The 16,919-nt window shown below is 35.8% G+C and overlaps 2 protein-coding genes across 2 annotated transcripts; both read right to left on the bottom strand.

Annotated features, from left to right (window-relative positions):
- Positions 1-235: 235 nt before the first annotated feature.
- On the bottom strand, positions 236-6,794 carry LOC105188191 (kinesin-like protein KIF20B). The gene is made up of 4 exons (XM_011149527.2): positions 6,644-6,794; positions 5,664-6,162; positions 4,800-5,418; positions 236-4,583 (listed from the first exon to the last, which is right to left on the bottom strand). The coding sequence occupies exons 2-4, from the start codon at positions 6,160-6,162 to the stop codon at positions 1,172-1,174; spliced, it is 4,530 nt and encodes a 1,509-aa protein (XP_011147829.2). The 5' UTR covers positions 6,644-6,794; the 3' UTR covers positions 236-1,171.
- Positions 6,795-7,954: 1,160 nt separating this feature from the next.
- On the bottom strand, positions 7,955-16,653 carry gig (TSC complex subunit tuberin). The gene is made up of 29 exons (XM_011149526.3): positions 16,575-16,653; positions 16,341-16,477; positions 16,065-16,258; positions 15,795-15,998; positions 15,539-15,713; positions 15,063-15,263; positions 14,840-14,981; positions 14,605-14,753; positions 14,368-14,540; positions 14,104-14,272; positions 13,806-14,027; positions 13,465-13,726; positions 13,235-13,353; positions 12,997-13,161; positions 12,739-12,904; positions 12,462-12,658; positions 12,230-12,346; positions 11,827-12,008; positions 11,534-11,747; positions 10,971-11,411; positions 10,719-10,890; positions 10,415-10,616; positions 10,113-10,299; positions 9,849-10,034; positions 9,577-9,752; positions 9,072-9,420; positions 8,747-8,887; positions 8,482-8,652; positions 7,955-8,411 (listed from the first exon to the last, which is right to left on the bottom strand). Exons 1-29 carry the CDS (start codon positions 16,651-16,653, stop codon positions 8,202-8,204), a joined length of 5,502 nt encoding a protein of 1,833 aa, XP_011147828.2. The 3' UTR covers positions 7,955-8,201.
- Positions 16,654-16,919: the final 266 nt, after the last annotated feature.

The following is a 16,919-nucleotide window of genomic DNA, read 5'->3' as shown; positions in this document are numbered from 1 at the left end:
TTTTCTGCGACACCGACTTTCCGTACTGGGAAAGGACGCCATCGCCATCTGCATTTTGAAAGGGGAACTGCGATGCTACATCCACTTTCAAGTCTCAGTGGTAAAATCTGCATATGGTGGAAGTCCGTGCTACATCCACTTTCAGAATCCACTTTCAGAATCGTGATTCTCGCGTCTCTTCTATGTTTCTCTATCTTTTTTTCTTTTTCAGTAAATTTTTTACGGCATTTCCGACGATTTCCATTTTATCTGATAATATGTGTTATCGTTGCAACGCTATACATCGCTATCGTCAAGCGAGCATACGTTTGCAATAAAAAGACAACATATCAATGCGCCATCTGCACACTTTATTAAGCCCATTTTGCATTAGTTTCAAGTTGCACGATCGCGAATAAATTGATCAATCACGGTTGATTGTTCTCCTTGTGATCGAAGAATAATCAACTGTGATTGGTCAATTTGCTTGCAACTTTGCAACTTGCAAATAGCATAGAATGGACTTCACATTCACGATTCGATGCGTCGATAAATTATCATTTTACAGTATGCATTTCAACTTACTTGCCTAATCTAGTGGCATCGTGGAGAAAATGGTTATTAAACCAGCCGAGAAGATAAATTTCAAAAATTTGCATAAATTTACGTCCAAATTTAAGTGTTCATTTACGATAAATTCTCAAAATTATACAAAAGCGGCAATAATAACACACAGCAATATTTTTTTTATAGCGAACATGATACGGTCGATATATCGCATCTTCTCGCTGCATTTAAGATGTCAATAAAACACGTGTGTATAATTTATACATGCATGACATTTTGGAGTATAAAATATTTCGATATTGTGTATATATACACACACACACACACATATATGTAAGCATACATGTACATTTACAAAATGCGGGATACACGAAGATATGAAATAAAAAAAAAAGTTTAACAAAGCTATAACCAGATGTTGCTTCGCGATACCTTTTCAAGATTGTCTTTCGCTGATTGTCACAGAAGAAATGCGGCACTCGCTTCACGATATCTACATTGTACGCACCGTGCATTAGTTTATCACTCATGCATATTTTCTTTTTACTCTAAGTTTTTCGATACACAGAAAATAGTGTTTCTTCATGTATATACACATTTACAACTTGTTCGACAATGCGACTCTTCATTTCCTTCGACTCCTCAAATTACGGGTCGGCAATGGCGTCGAGGAAATGACATCCTTTCCTGCTTCTTCTTCCACAGGTTGAATATCGACGAACGAATCGGTAGCAACAAATAGCTTCTTCTTACGAGTTGTACGTCTCTTGTCGGTTGATGATTCCGCAGCTGTAGTGGGCAAAGCGGTGCGTTTCGCACTGCGTTTTGACTCGGATCCAGATAATTCGATAACCGGTATGTCCCCTTGCTTGGTCGACGAAGCGGCCTTTTTGCCGCGTCGTTTGGGCTGACGTTGAATCAAAACTTCATCCTCCGACGCAGTGTCGCAACACTCTTTAACTTTCGCGCCAATCTCATACTTGTATAGTCTGTCTTGGAGATTTTGCACGCGACTTTGCAACTGTATATAATCGTCTTTGTTCGGCGTGGTTGTCATTTGTCTACAGAATAATTCCTGGTACCTTGTAACTTCCTTTTTCTGTTTCTCCAATTCCTCTTGTTGATTCTTCACCAATTCCTCATATTTCATCATCGTCTCGTCTCTGTTCCTCACAAATGCATCCATCTCGCGCTCCTTTTGCGTCAAATGGCTCCTCAATTCATCATTGATATTCCGCAATCGTTCATTTTCAGCTTGTCGCTCCTTCGCATTCTCTTCCAGCAAATCATATATCTTCGCGTTTCGTTCAAAATTATCCAAATGTATCTTCAATTCTTTGATATACTGCTCTTTTTCGGAAAGCGTCTCTTTTGTCAGCGTCAATTCACTTATAGCGCTCTTTAATTCCGTTTCCATACAATCGTCATTTTTCTGGGAATTTTCGCTTTCCTGTATCAAACGCTTCAATTCCTTCTGCAAAGTCGCGATCTCGGTGTCTTTTTCTTGTTCCTTCAGGGCCGTTTGTTTTAATTGATTCTCAAGTTCCAACAATCTCTGGGTATTTTGTTTATTTTGCTCCAGCGCATTTTGCATGCGATCCCTCTCAATTTGACAGACCTCCAAGTTTTTGTTCAGTTGAACAATATCCCCTTTTAACTTCGCTATAGTTTCTAAATTGGTTTCTATCTCTTTCAGATGCTCATCCAATTGCTTTACATTTATATCATTCGTCGTGTCGTTCTCCTCCTTTATATCATTCGTCGTGTCGTCGTTCTCCTCTTTTACCCGAGCAGATTCTATTGATTTTTCATCTTTCTCCACTTTATACTGCGACGTGCATTCGTCTAATTTTTTACGCATTGTCTCCAATTGCTCCATATACTGTTGAATATTATCCTTCGCAGTCGCGAGATTCTTTTCCAGCTGATCAATCTCACGCTCGTATCTCGCAAGCTTGACTTCCGAGGCCGTATTGGAAGTCAATAAAGCTTCTTCCATCTTTCGCTTTTCTTCCGTAACGAGCGACAATTGTTTCTCTAATATTTCTGTGGAACGTTTATATTCGTCTATGGCAGCTTTACTCGACTGATTTTCTTCCCTCAATGAATGTACTGTCCCCTTTACTTCGCGAAATTCTTCAATCAACTGTTCCACTTTCAAACATTCCTCTTGGTATTGCATTTGGACTTTGTCATATCGCACGGCCATTTCTTTTAGTTGTAATTTATCATCGTCAGAAAGCTCGTTTGTCTGAACAGTCTCATCTTTCAAAAGCACCTTCTCACATTGAGTTTGGGTTTCCGCCGTTGCTATCGACACGTTAGTGTAGGTACTTTTGCAACAAAAACCTTGCTTCGAATTAGATTCAATATCGTAGCAACCATCATCATCTTTTTGTCGATCATTGGATGATAAGCTTGCAAACAATTCCAAATTTTCCCTCGAACATGTCTCCGCACTCTCTGCCGTGCTTCCCGTTTTGTCTTGTGTATGCGGACTTTCCAATACGTCCTCAATAATTAATTCTTCCTTCACGATAAGCTCTTCATTCGTGCTGTCAACTGCAGTGCACGATGTTTCTGCTAATGCAAATGTATTTGTCACTTTGTTTGTGCGTTGAGAATCTTCCGTACTCGCGACAAACGGTTTCTCGTAGCAGTTGAGTGATACTAACTTGTCATCCTTCAATCTTTTAATTTCCTCTTGCAGTTGCAGGATTTTACTCTGAGCGTCGGACAATTTTTCACTTTGCTGCTCAAATTTCTCTTCTATAAGTTCCACCATCCTGGTTTTTTCCATTAGACACATATTAACTTGCTCAAGATGTGATTCCACATCTTCGATTTTTTCTTCATTTTCTATTATGATCTTTTTCTGTTCATCAATGCAAATTTCCTTCTTCTTTAAATCAGACGTCACTGTAATGTAGTCTTCCTTCGCTTCATTGAGAAATTCTTTGAGTTTCATTATTTGTTCATCTTTAGCGAGCAATTGCGACGTCATTTTCTCTGCGAAAAATTTACCATCTTGATCACGGCTAATGTCTTCCTGTGCGGCTTTCAAGAGATTTTTCACTACCTTTAGATCCTCGTTTGATAATCCCAACTCAAAATTGGCCTTGTTCTTTTCCATAATCAAGGTTTCGTTCGCTGTTTTTAGTTCCGTCAGTCTCGTTTTCATAGTTTCAATCTTAGTCCTGAGTTGTGTGTTCTCTTCGCTCAAATCAAGAGTTACATTAAGAAAATCGCTATTTTGCTCGCTTTCATCGGCACAATCGCTGCGTCTTCGTTTCGTTCTGAGCAGCTGATTCAATTTTTCCTCATAAAACTCTTGAACTTGTTTCACAGTCCACTCAAGATTATCCTCGTGCTGTGTTTCTGCATCGTTTATACGTTGTTTCCAATGGACTTCGAGCTCGTTCATCATCACGATATATTTTTCAGACATTTCTTGCCGACTCTGGATGTCTCTGCTTAATGCCGAATCTTTTAAAATAGTAATTTCTTTCTTTAATCTCTCATTTTCACTCATAAGATCCATGTATTCTTCCGATCTGACATATTCTGAAATATTCTCCATAGTATCTGCTTGTTGCCACTCCACATCCGTTTCCAATTCCGTAGCATCCCAATCAGTTGCTGCCTCCATACTCTGTGTAACTATCCGCGAGAACCTCGATCTCAACTTTGCCTGCACTTGCTTCTTCTCTTCTATAATGATCTTTTTGGCGATAGCAGCAAAATTCAGGACGTTCTGAGTCTCTACATAGAGATTTGGAAGAGGATTGACATTGACTATCAAAGCTAAATGTTCCTTTCCAGATAACGCTCGTTGAAACAATCTCGTCAATTTGGACTCTCTGAAAGGCCCGATAGCGTCGGTTTTCGCTCTTATTAATTGTCCTTCGTGAATAGATTTTAAGCACCTGCCCAATACTAGCAGACTGGTATTAATGTTTTGTGCTTCCTTCAATCTATCTCCGATGTTCAACGTCTTTTTCAAGCGTTCCGAGCCCGCAAGATCGCAAAAGGAAAACCTGCGCAAATAAAAAGCATCAATGCACAATAAGCTATTCTTTTGTTCTCAAATCTGAAAGATACATTGTCAAACTCTGTACAATTGCATTTAACTATTCTTATTACCAACTGTATAATGGCATTTTAAAGATTGTTAATATATTTCTAAAGTAACTTGTGCATATAAATTTTGATGTATACATCTGTACAAATAACATATGATAAAATATACATACGTGCTCACTTCAACTCTATCTGGTGAATTTTCCATATGATACTTCAATAATGAAATCGTGAATATACAATGGGATCTTGAGCTTTTTGCATTTAACGCAGTCGCTGCTATTTTTAAATTATACTGTCCTGCCATCAAAACCTGATAAGCTTCTGCAGCTGAATTAACATAGATAGTTTTCAGTCCTTTGATAAATGCTCTACCATTGGAATCTGTTCCTAGTTTCAATGGTACCCTCTTCTTTTGACATTCGTTTGATAATAAATCATATACAATTTCGTTATAAATTTCAGCGAATGAAACCCAAATTGAATAATGAGCATCATGGCATTGACTGGGCCGAACTGACTCTTCTTGCAATAATTTTTGCATCTGTTTGTAAGCATTTGTATACTGATGTTTATCCACAGAACTGAACGTCAGCAACTTGGTTTTTGCTTCGAGTTCTTGCGCACGTTCAAGAGCATTAAGACTGATTACGTTGCAATAATGCAAAGGTTTATAAGATGGATTTGGTCTTGTAGTAATATTGGAAAATACAAACTCCAATGCACGTGGTATAAGGCCAGGTGAAGTAGTGGTTCCTTGTAAAGTGTATGATTTTCCTGAATTTGTGGTACCTATAAAATATAATCATTCATACTATATAATGTCAATAATCATATATTTTAATAATTAATACAACAAAATTCAAGATAAGGGAAAATTAATTGATTACTTGTTTTAAAAAGAAAAAGGTCAGAAATTCAAAATTGATTTCAAAGCACTGTTGCTTTATGAAATAATTTTGCTAGATATGTATACACTGCTTCATCCTGGTTGATAGAAAATTTGCTCATATTTTATACCATGGATCATCTCTTACCATATGTCATGATAGTACAACTATGACCAGCTAGAAAATCAACCATTTGCTGTTGTACTGTTTGCTCAAATAATTCCAATTGAGTTGTTTCTGGTCCAAATGTTTGAGAAAATATATATTTCCTACTTATAATCTCATTATTTTTTGATTGCTTAATAGAACTTATTGTATTGTCCAACATTGGTAGTTTAGTAACCAATGTGGTAGAATTCATTATTTTGTATGCATCTTGTTGTTCGTCTGTTAGTTTCAACTTTTTTGGAAATGGTTTAAGTCGAAGATATACTCTAACAGTTTGTAAGGATTCAGAATGTTCATGTGTATTTTCTTTAGGATTGTCCTCTTCTGTTTCATACAGCGAAAGTAAATTCTTCTTGGTGTCCTTTGAAGGAAATGGCCTTTGGCTGTATGCCAAAATGCTTGGATCTCTACCAAATAGATATGACATTTCTTCCTGTGGATTTCCTGACGGACGGATCGAGTCCAATGTACTTTCCATCTGCATAAATGCAAATAAATAGTAATATAGTAATATAGTTGTTTCATACATAGTATGCTTGATGCACAACAGTTGATAACAGTCCATAACTTGGAAACATTAACATAAACAATAACTCTTTTAACCAAATGGATCTAACATTATAAGTAACCAACATTATTAAAAAATATATTAAGTATATTAATATATTATTAAATAATATAATAAATATAATATAAATTATAATATTAAATTTAACATTCAAAGTTTTCAGTATAATTTTGCTATTCAAAGTCGTACAAAACAATTGTGTCCTTTAACTTCGATAAAACACTGCTTTGATAAAATATTGCAAAAGCATACACACAAGTATACATGTATATTAGAATATTATTCGAGAAGTATTCAATACAAAAATGAGTACACTTATAAATTAGGAACCGTTTATGGAATTTGAATTGTTTGTGAATTGCCCACAGATTGCTGTTTTTCAAAGACGCACCTTATTGAGTTATTTGACGAACACCTGTCTCAAATGCGAACACGAAATGATACAAAATACACAAGCCCAACATTTCTTTACTCCATGCACCGTAAATAGCAAACGGTCACTTCTCAAATCTCGCTTGACAAGGTCTTTTCGCTGGATTGGTGTTCGATTCAACGATATTGTTGATTGGTTCAATCACGCACAACATCATGAATGAAAACGAATCGCAACGTGCTATTTTATTTGAAATAGCCAACAATAGGCCTCTCCGAAATCAGTTTCGAAAACTTTGGGTTTAGTTATAATGTTGGCGACCCTTAAACTAACTTAAGTCTGTTTCCACTAATTGTGATTAATTTAATCGGCTGATTATTCTATCGGAATTGATCAGCTGATCAATTATAGAACATATCTAAGTTAGTTTAAACCTATCAATCTTATAACTAAAACCAAAGTTTTCGATATCGATTTCGAAGCAAGACTAAAGCGGGATTTATAGTAGAAGTCGTAAAAAAATTGACCAATTGCAATTGATTATTCTTCGACCACAAAGAAAATCGACTGTGATTGGTTAATTTTCTTGTAACTTTACAACTTCTATTGTAAACCCCGCATAAGGGTTCGGCCGCTGTGATGATAGCCATTAAATTTGATTCGATATTTTAAGGCTCGTCTACAATAGCTGTAAGAGTAAGGCTGTAAGGCTGTAACGTAAGCTGTCAGCGAATGAAAATATTTCATTTCGCGTCTTGCAACCTTACAGCCTTACTCTTACAGCTAATGTAGACGAGCCTTTAGGCTTCCATAGTAGATAGAAATATTTGATTCAACTTCCACATTAGAGAAGCGAGTGCTACACATATCTTAAATTTATTTCTAACGTTTCGTGAATATTCCAGTTTATTTCTTCAGTAGAAAGAACAACCTAAAACTCAGGAATATTCATAAAACGTTGGAAACAAGTCCAAAATGAATGTAGTATTAAATCAAATATCAATTCAATTTGTTATGAACTTGTAATAATTGATTAATCTAATACAAAGTACTTTTATATAAACTGCGTTTGGTATTCACTGCCAGTATATATAATGTGGACTGTATAGACTTTCGGTACTAGCAGTGAGTATCGGAACGCAGCAATAATTACTACAATATTTAAATATATTATTTATATATGAAATGATTCTTGCATTTTCAAAAATATAATTTTTTCAAATAAACTAATATTTGATTGACAAATATATAATCACTGTGTAAAACCATATAAACAATACATCAAGTTTTATCTTTCATTCGGTGAAGTTTTGATATAAACCTGTAATCTGTTGAAGAGGATTTATAAATCTTTTTGGGATACATTGCAAGGATGTATACAATATCTTTTTTTCTTTTTATTTTTATGCTTACTAAATAGAGCTTAAACTGTATAGGTTTATTTCAATCCTAGGTCTACTTTAAACCCTATACTTTTATATGTATTGAATGTTTCAATATCTAATTCAATAATTTTCATCCATCATTTACGTCGTACAGTTATCTCTCTCTCTCTCTCATCCTGTACATGACAAAATTATGTTGTATATTCTGTAAAGTCGTCCATGTAAACCCGTTTATTAGCTCTTGGTGATAGTTCGTCCGTGGTAGTATCTGGATTGTTATTAACAGTTTCTTTCAACACTCTGTTCCTTAGTCGTTTAATATGTCGCAAACGTTCCAACCAATTAGACGCATAGGGATTGTGACTATTTTGCTTCAAAGACGAACAAACCATCGAGGCAAGCTGTGGTAAGTAAATTACATTTATACTATGTCCTCATTTTCTTTTATAAAAGCTCTTGTGAAATACTCACATTAGCATGTAGAGCAAGTTGCCGTGACAGTATGGCCAAATTCTGATCCGAAATTATCTTAGGCTCGCTATGACCAATATGCTCGGCTAATTCTTCTCGGGCTTGTACAGTAAGTTGATTAGTACCATGATCTAAAGGTTGTATTACAACACAAGCGTAATTAAATTGACCCTGAAATGAAGCGCACAAAGATAAATCAAGATATGAATCATAATAAAATCTGTAAAAATACATTTTATGCACTCAGATCTACATACATACACACCTTAACTGTCTGTATATTATACGGTTCATCTGATTCATTGTACACAAGCGTTACATAATTATTACCAATATGTGTTTTCTTAGATGTACATTTTGGATCGCTCACTTTTGTTGGCATTAATGTTGCGACGTGGAAAGCTACCTGAAAAATTTTCAATTTTAAAGTGAGAGGGTGGTGTTCATGATATGTGCATGTGAACGTATGCACGCATATATTGTGTTTTAAATGAAATAATTATCATTTACTTGATTTAACTTAATCAAACATTCAAAGAGAGAAAATCAAATTAATTAATCTTACGCAACATATCTTGATGTTTACAAACCTGTGTAACATCATCTTGCCAAATATATGCGAAATCTCCATTCTCACCATTACGATCTAATCCACCTAAAAATACATTCTCATCGACATCCTTCAGTCGGACTAACGTGCCTAAACGTTTCAAAAACTCAGTGTAACGAAGAGAACCATGCTGGTTCGCCAAAATTTCAGTTTCATTCGATGCTTGTCCAGGCCCAACATAGAGTACTCCAATTTTGTGAGTCTCATATGGTTGAATCCTATCTAGATTTGTCACTACACGTTGTATGGCTGTTGTTTGCGGAACCAGTAAAGGTTTCTCCGTGGTAATGCCAAAATGCGCTGCATGATAAAGTTGGAGAAATACAAAACTGCAATATGATGATATATGATATTACTAGTGAGAAAGTTCTTATTAAAAAAAAAAAAAAAAGAAAGAAGAGGAAACAAAAAAAGGTAAATGAGAAAAGTCACTTTAAGAGACAGATTTAATATACGCAACAGTGTTATATATTATATCGTCATACCTTGGATTAATGCCTGTGCGCGGAGGATCTTTCACTCGAGGAGAATTGCCTCGTCGCATATTATCCCATTCTCCTCGTGATTTTTTCACTGGACTCATAACCGATATCGTATGGCCCCTATCGCGAAAAGATATCGGTAAAGGAGGCAATGTCGACGGATCGGGCCTCTCATCTTTCTGTTAGAAATATAATAACCAATTATAATCGATATATAATTAAAAAAAGAATAAACAAAACAGCCACAGTCATGTTTCAATATTATTGATACATACCTTATCTGAAAAATGACTTCGTCCAATAGGTGGTTTACTCTCAACAGTCAGTGGTACCTGCTTCTGGTTATAATCGAGATTAGATAACCGAGAATAAATTTGAGTAGGTGATTGCGGTGCTTTTATTATACCAGACGACTGTACTTGCGTGGAGCGCGTTTGTATTCCTAAATAACTTTCCGGCGCCTAAGATAATTGAGATAACATATTAAAGCGACAACTTTTACGATTTATATTTTCTTAACATGTATGCGTGCCATCTACCTGTACAGTTGTAGGAGATGGTGGTACAGTACTGCTGGTAGTCGACGAAAGAGTCTGAGATATTTGCGTTGCCCCTGGATAGGAACGTTGTGAACGTAGCGCAGTCGGATGATCTCCAATATTCTCCGAGGAAGGTGGAGTTGTTCCCATGCCAAATATTTCTTCCGGTATAGCTTCGCAGCTGACTCTATCCGTTAAATAAAACGTACGACGTATAAATGTTATAGTTTAACGGCATTTGATGGATGAAGAAAATCAGAAGACAACACTGATGTTAAAAGTTTTCTCTAATAGAGATATACCTCATATCTTTCGTATAAATATTCTTGGAATGTTTCTTCAGTTCTGCATCTAACTTAACTTCCAAATCTGAAGAAGCAAGATCCTTATCGGCTTGTTGCTGCATATTCAACTTTTCTTTGTTCAAAAATGGGTTTTTCCAATTAGCGCTCATTTCTGGACTGGAATTTGATCGGCGGACCGGATTTCTGGAGCGTCGTGTGTCTGCGAACAATTTTTATTCATTTAGAAATTTATTATTTTGAGCAAATAATTCATAAACAAGACTGTATGTATTGTATCTCGCGCGCGCATATCTCCACGCACCTTCTTCACCTTCCTCCAAACTTTCTAAACTATCTCTTGAACTTTGCCGAGATGGACTAGGTCGCACTGGTGAACCAGGTATCGCGATAGGACCTGATGATGTGGAAGAAGACATTGTTGATTTTACATTATGCTCAATCAACGACTGATTATTAATTTTATTTGGTACATCCTGCAACAAGCGAATAATATAAACATTTTTTTCCTTTTCTTTTTTCAAGTCACATGAAATTTATATTAAAAATCAATAACCTCTGTTTCATCACCGGAAAATTCTGTAGCAGTTTCTTGTTGCTTATTCGCTACTGCATCTTGGTTTGGCATATACAGAGCCATAATATCATGTACGGGAAAATCCATAGGAGTCTCAAACTGTGTAGAATTCTGAATTCTCATAATCCAAGACATATCGCCTGTAGGTCTACGAACATATATCTCAGCCCATCCTTGACACCAGCAAGCACAAAGTACATGTCCATCTTGTTTGTTGCTATTCAATATCTGCCCTAATTTGGACTGTTCAACCTGATCCTTATCAATTTTCGTAACCTCCGTAAGAAAGTCTTTCTTTATGTTATCCGAATCTTCCGTGGATTTTTTAGATTCTTCCGTAGGAGAGTTTGCAGCAGTATTTGCGTTTGAACTTCCATGTCCACCAGAGGATTGTCTCGATAACTTGTCTTCTTTTGACGTCTATCAATGTTATTTCTTATACATATACTTGGAATGTATTACATTTTTCTTGATACATATTGTGCAATTATAATTGCAAAAAATCTCACACATGTGCGCGCGCGCACGCATATACAAAATACCTCAAGACTCGAAGTACGTTGCAAATTTGATTGAGAAGTTTTCGTCTGATCCAGTAGTAGAAACCCAGGCTTACACGCTATCCAACAATTATCACAAAGTCCACCACGCATAGCTTTGTTACTACAACCACTTGTCGTTACTGTAATAAGCCTATTACCAAGAATCCAAGTCATCGACTGGCCTTCTTTAAGGAGAAAATCGGCAGCTGGTAATCTGTTACAACATAAAAAAGATCAATATATTTTTCTTCATAGTCTCTCAATTCTAAATACGTTAAATATAGAAGCATTACCTCTTAGGTCGAGCAGAAAAATTTGAAAATGTATAACGAGCCATTAAGTCAATGCAAGTTTCGGTAAGCTCAATATGAAATTTCATTAAAGCTTCGTCAATAGGAGGTTTTAAATCTAAAGCTCTACTTTCTCCTATCATTCGATTGGACATTATCGGTCTTTCTCTTCGTCCTCTACTACCCTGCACATCCATATATACATACATATAAATACGCATACACGTACAACAAACACAAGGAAATGTACGTTCAATTTATATTAATTACATGTTTTATACACACACACACACACACGCACACACGCACACACACACACACACACACTCACGTACACGCATGGTAAGAAGTATATGATAAGACATAAGAGTGTTTTTATAAGCATTACGATATATCGATTATTTACTTGTTCAGTTAAGCTGGAGCTACGTTTCCTATTTGAGGAATCTTCATTAATGGCACTAAAGTCAGATTTCATAAGGTGTCCTTCTTCAAAAGGAACTATCACATTTGTATTCAATCCCTATTTTTTTTTTTAAAGAAAAAGAAAATATGGATATAGTAATCTTTTATATAATTTCATTCAACATTTTGCGAAATTGCTGTATCGAGTCTCAGTAGAAAATACGTGTACATACTGTGATAATAAATTTAACAAAATCTCTTCGAAACGAAAGTCGACATTTTAGAAACCACACCGCTATTACATGATGTGCCAAAGACACTGTATAATGATTATATTTGAAAGGATTCGTGTATGGCAATAATATTGCGAATACGGACATGTATTGATCACCGATAAAGCTGGCGAAGACTTTTGGGAGTCTTGTTAGAGCTAGAACAAAGAGATTTACTCTGTCATTTGTTAGTGGAGAAGATATCAATCGAATACCTTAGATACCGTACGATACTTACTTGATAAAAACTCTAAAATAGGTATGGCAATGTAAACAGTTGCGGAGATCTTTGATAAATTTAAAAGCACTTCAGTCAAAAGTTTGTTCATCGCATCGCGCATTTCCAATGTGCAAATTGTAAGACTAGTTACACATTGACTCGCGCACTTCGCCGTTAGACCAACCTAAAAATTAACAAAATCATTATAAACTCACTCACGAATCTTGAGTGAATTTTCCAGACGAATGTTTATTACGCGCGTATGCATCCTCATACCTCTAGACATTTGATTAAGCGTTGTTGCAAATTAGGTTCCAAATGTGCATGATATGACGACAGAGACGCTAGTACCGGAAATACATAAACCCGAAATTCAGAGAGCGTAAACTTTGGTGGTACATTGTAAAGCGACTCGGGTAAACGCAGACTCTTGTCACTCACCTAAAATTTAATTCGGCGAAATTAGTAAATAATAAGGATATGGTATCCGCGAGAAAAGTGCGAGTATACCAACCATAGAACATAAAGCTGCCGCAAAGATATCGATGTCGTTACTATGACGAGATAACATGAGCGCTCTATTCTGCATTACCTGAGGCAGTTCCTTCAATATAAGATGTAAAACTTTCCAATCTGTCGAAATGTAAGACACTTGTAACGAATGAGGACTTCATTATCATATCCTAATATCTTATTTTTCCTCCAAAATTTAATAGAATCATCAATAAGCAACGAAAGCTCTACCTTTTTCTTGTTTGATGCATGAAATTACAGCTTTCCACGCGTGAGTCAGAGACATAGGAGTAACGTGACAAGATAAATGTTGTAACGGTGCCGGGCTGGCCGGTGGAGGGCTGTTACCTCCGCTTGCATTATTTATACGTTCAGTCGTAGAATGTTCCAAAACAAGATACGGACTGAATCGCATTACGACACCATTCGATACATCCAATATACCAAGATGATACAGAGAGTTCGCTCTGATTTTTAAGAAGCTCTCAAAGATCTATAATTGTTAAACATCACACCAGCTGCACACAATACACAACCATCAAATATATAATTTGAATGTTTTTGATAATTACCAAATAACGTATCGTTGATACATCATGGAAAACAGAGGGATCTTTGTAATGTTGTTCAAGATGATTCACTAAAATTTTGTAAGCACAAATCGCATGACTTGACGGCAAACGATAAATTTTCGAGGTAAATATCTTTATAATTCCAACAATTGCTGTTTTTACATCCTTTACGTCAGCATCCGTAGAGACTGGAGTATCCGATGTAAAAGGCTTATTGATTATCTAAAGAAAATAATCGCATTGAGGAAATATTCCTACATAAAAGAATACGCACTATTGTATCTTCTCATTTACATACTTTCTCCAGTATGTCTAAAAGTTCCAAACAAAGTTTAGTGTCACATTCTAGGCAAAGGTCCACTAGTAAGTTTGCCGTGGCGTTGCGTATTGTAATATCAGGATCCACATCCACGTGTTGAGTATATGGTACAACTATTCGCTCGATAAGTTCGTCTTCGTACCTGAACCTGAAAACGCAAATGTCGTAAATATATGTACAGATATACAAGAGTTTTCGTTTTCGAGTATGCGCAAATTATTCAATTAAAGAAGAGTGTAATACCGGTTAACTTGAATAACGTTTATCAATACATCGAGAACTTTCATTCTAATGGTCGTACGCGTTTCAATCTTGTAGTAACGTTCCACCAAAGATCCTAACTTGGCCTGCCATTGATAATACGTAGGGCTTATCGTACAAGTCCGGTATTCGATTAATTTTAACACGGATCCCTCCTAAGAATAAAAATTACTGACAAAAGTATGTTAACAAATGCGCTGAAAAGGCTTGTCTACTTACAGGTCGAGTATCGCTACAACGTTCGACAAGATCATAGAAACGTTGAATGCAGCCATTATAATTGTTTGTATCGAGCAAATTTTCGATATTGGTGATTGTTTCATGTAAACTCGTAGAAACCTGTTTGGTCGCTGGCTGATTACTGGTTTCTGCAATAGTACACAAAAAGACATTAGTTAGAATATTGCAAACGTCGACTTGGTTTCTCCAACGTAACACATCTCACAAATTTTACCAGTGTGAGCGATCACTTCTTCCACAATATCAAGAATAATACTCCATGTAGGATCCCACAATTCATTACCATATTTATTTACCAATCTTTGTATCGATAGAGTGACCTCATACATAACAATCGGATGATTGCATTGTAATGCCTGTCAATCGATATAACGTTTTGTTTCATCAAATATTAACATTACACTGAGACAAATCAACAACTTTACTTCGATACATACTTGATAGAATGAGGGTAAAACAGACGCTGGTGTACATTCTAACTTTGGTATTCTATGTGTACCCCAAAGACCCATGTTTACATAAAATACTGCGCCCCGAAGTAAACGAACATCACGTTGAAAATTTACGTCTTGTAGTAGCCGACACATTGTATACAAAGCACAATGACCCATATGCGTTCCTAATAAATTTCGCATAATCTATAAACATATTACAATATCTACTATTACGACAATCCTCTTCTCCTGCTCTTTTACCACATAACAATCTCTACTTACAAATATTATAATATATTGACTGTGTCGACACACAGAAAGAAAAAAAAACTATTTTTTTTCCAGTAAAGATACAAACAAATCACTGTAAAATCGTACATGCACTATCTGCATCTGTTAGATATTCTCATTCAAAATTTAAAAATAAATGTAAAAAAAAGTAAATAAAATTTTTTAGATATTTTAAGTAATTGTCATACCTTCCAACTTGTTTGACAATAAGTCTCAACATTTACACTTCTACATAAAGCTATGACGAATGTTTGCAATGAGTCAGATTGCAAATTACTATAACACATAATTGCATCAAGAGCTTCCAAGCATCCAGAAACAACTTCGGTACTATTACTATAGTAACACAAATGAGAAATATACCTAAAAAAATAATTACAATTATATACTGTGCAATATGATTTATAATAATAGGAGATAAAGCACAAAGTCAAAAATACTTACTGAACCAAACCAGATACAATGTCTTCGTCAATATAAGCAGAGTTAAATTTGATTACATTTACTAGAAGTGACAAAAATTCAGCTCCTCTTTTTCCATCACCTGCTGTTACTGTAGGCATCCATTCAAGCAAAAAAGGACCCATTCGTTCTTCCAAATGTAAAATATCTTTACCATGTTCCGTTAATGTTTGTAACAATTCCAACCTAAAATATTCATGTAGCTGTAGACAAGAAAATATTAAATAAATCTGTTGGGTATTAATACAATACCTAGGACCAATATCTTCTGGTACATCATATTCCTTTACCACCATAAAAAATTTTACACGCATCAACGACGAAAGTTTCGAATATTGTCCCTGTACGAGGCATCTTAAAAAATTTAACGTCAAATGCCTATGTTCACGTGGGACATCTTTCCCTAATAAATCTTGAACTAAACTCCATAAACGTTCCGCTGCTCTCTATCAGCACAGGAGAAGTTGAAAGTTACACACAAAACGTGTATGAAAATAACACGATACAATTATCTGTACAAGGACATACATCTTCCCACTGTTGATTAAGAACTGCATCACAAAGCTCTTTAATCGCTTTCGTACGATGATGTACAGGACTATCGGGACTAATATCTCTCTCGATATCATGAGTCAATGTAACGTCTTCGCGGTTCCTGTAATTTCCTGTAAACACATATACGGCTAGTTAATATTGCACAAAAGACACTTGACATAAGCATTCAAAGTGTATAAATTCACGTAAAATAAGATTCATTTAAACCTTTATTAATGCGAAAGAATTGTTTCAGTTTATCATGCAACGTTTTATTGTCTTTGTCCTTTGAACTCATTTTTGACATTTTAACATCGAAACGAACGCAATATATGAAGAAACGAACATGTAACCTCTGTCACGATAAACATGGCTGTGTTCAGCAGAACAAAGCGGTAGAGCTCTAGCATGCAAATGCTGCGGTGACCAATCAGAAGACAGGCGCAGGTCCGGTTGCGGCAAGCTCCGGCGTGCGCCTGTCTCCTGATTGGTCACCGCAGCATTTGCCGGAGCTCTATCGCATACATGGAGTCTAAGCTTTAGGGTTGCGTTCCGATATTCACTACAAGTACT

The sequence above is a fragment of the Harpegnathos saltator genome, unplaced genomic scaffold (assembly GCF_003227715.2).
Source record: "Harpegnathos saltator strain DR-91 unplaced genomic scaffold, Hsal_v8.6 scaffold33, whole genome shotgun sequence".
In the NCBI taxonomy this organism is placed as follows: domain Eukaryota; kingdom Metazoa; phylum Arthropoda; class Insecta; order Hymenoptera; family Formicidae; genus Harpegnathos; species Harpegnathos saltator.
Note: the sequence above shows the minus strand (reverse complement) of the source record. Positions and strands in the feature narration are given on the sequence as shown.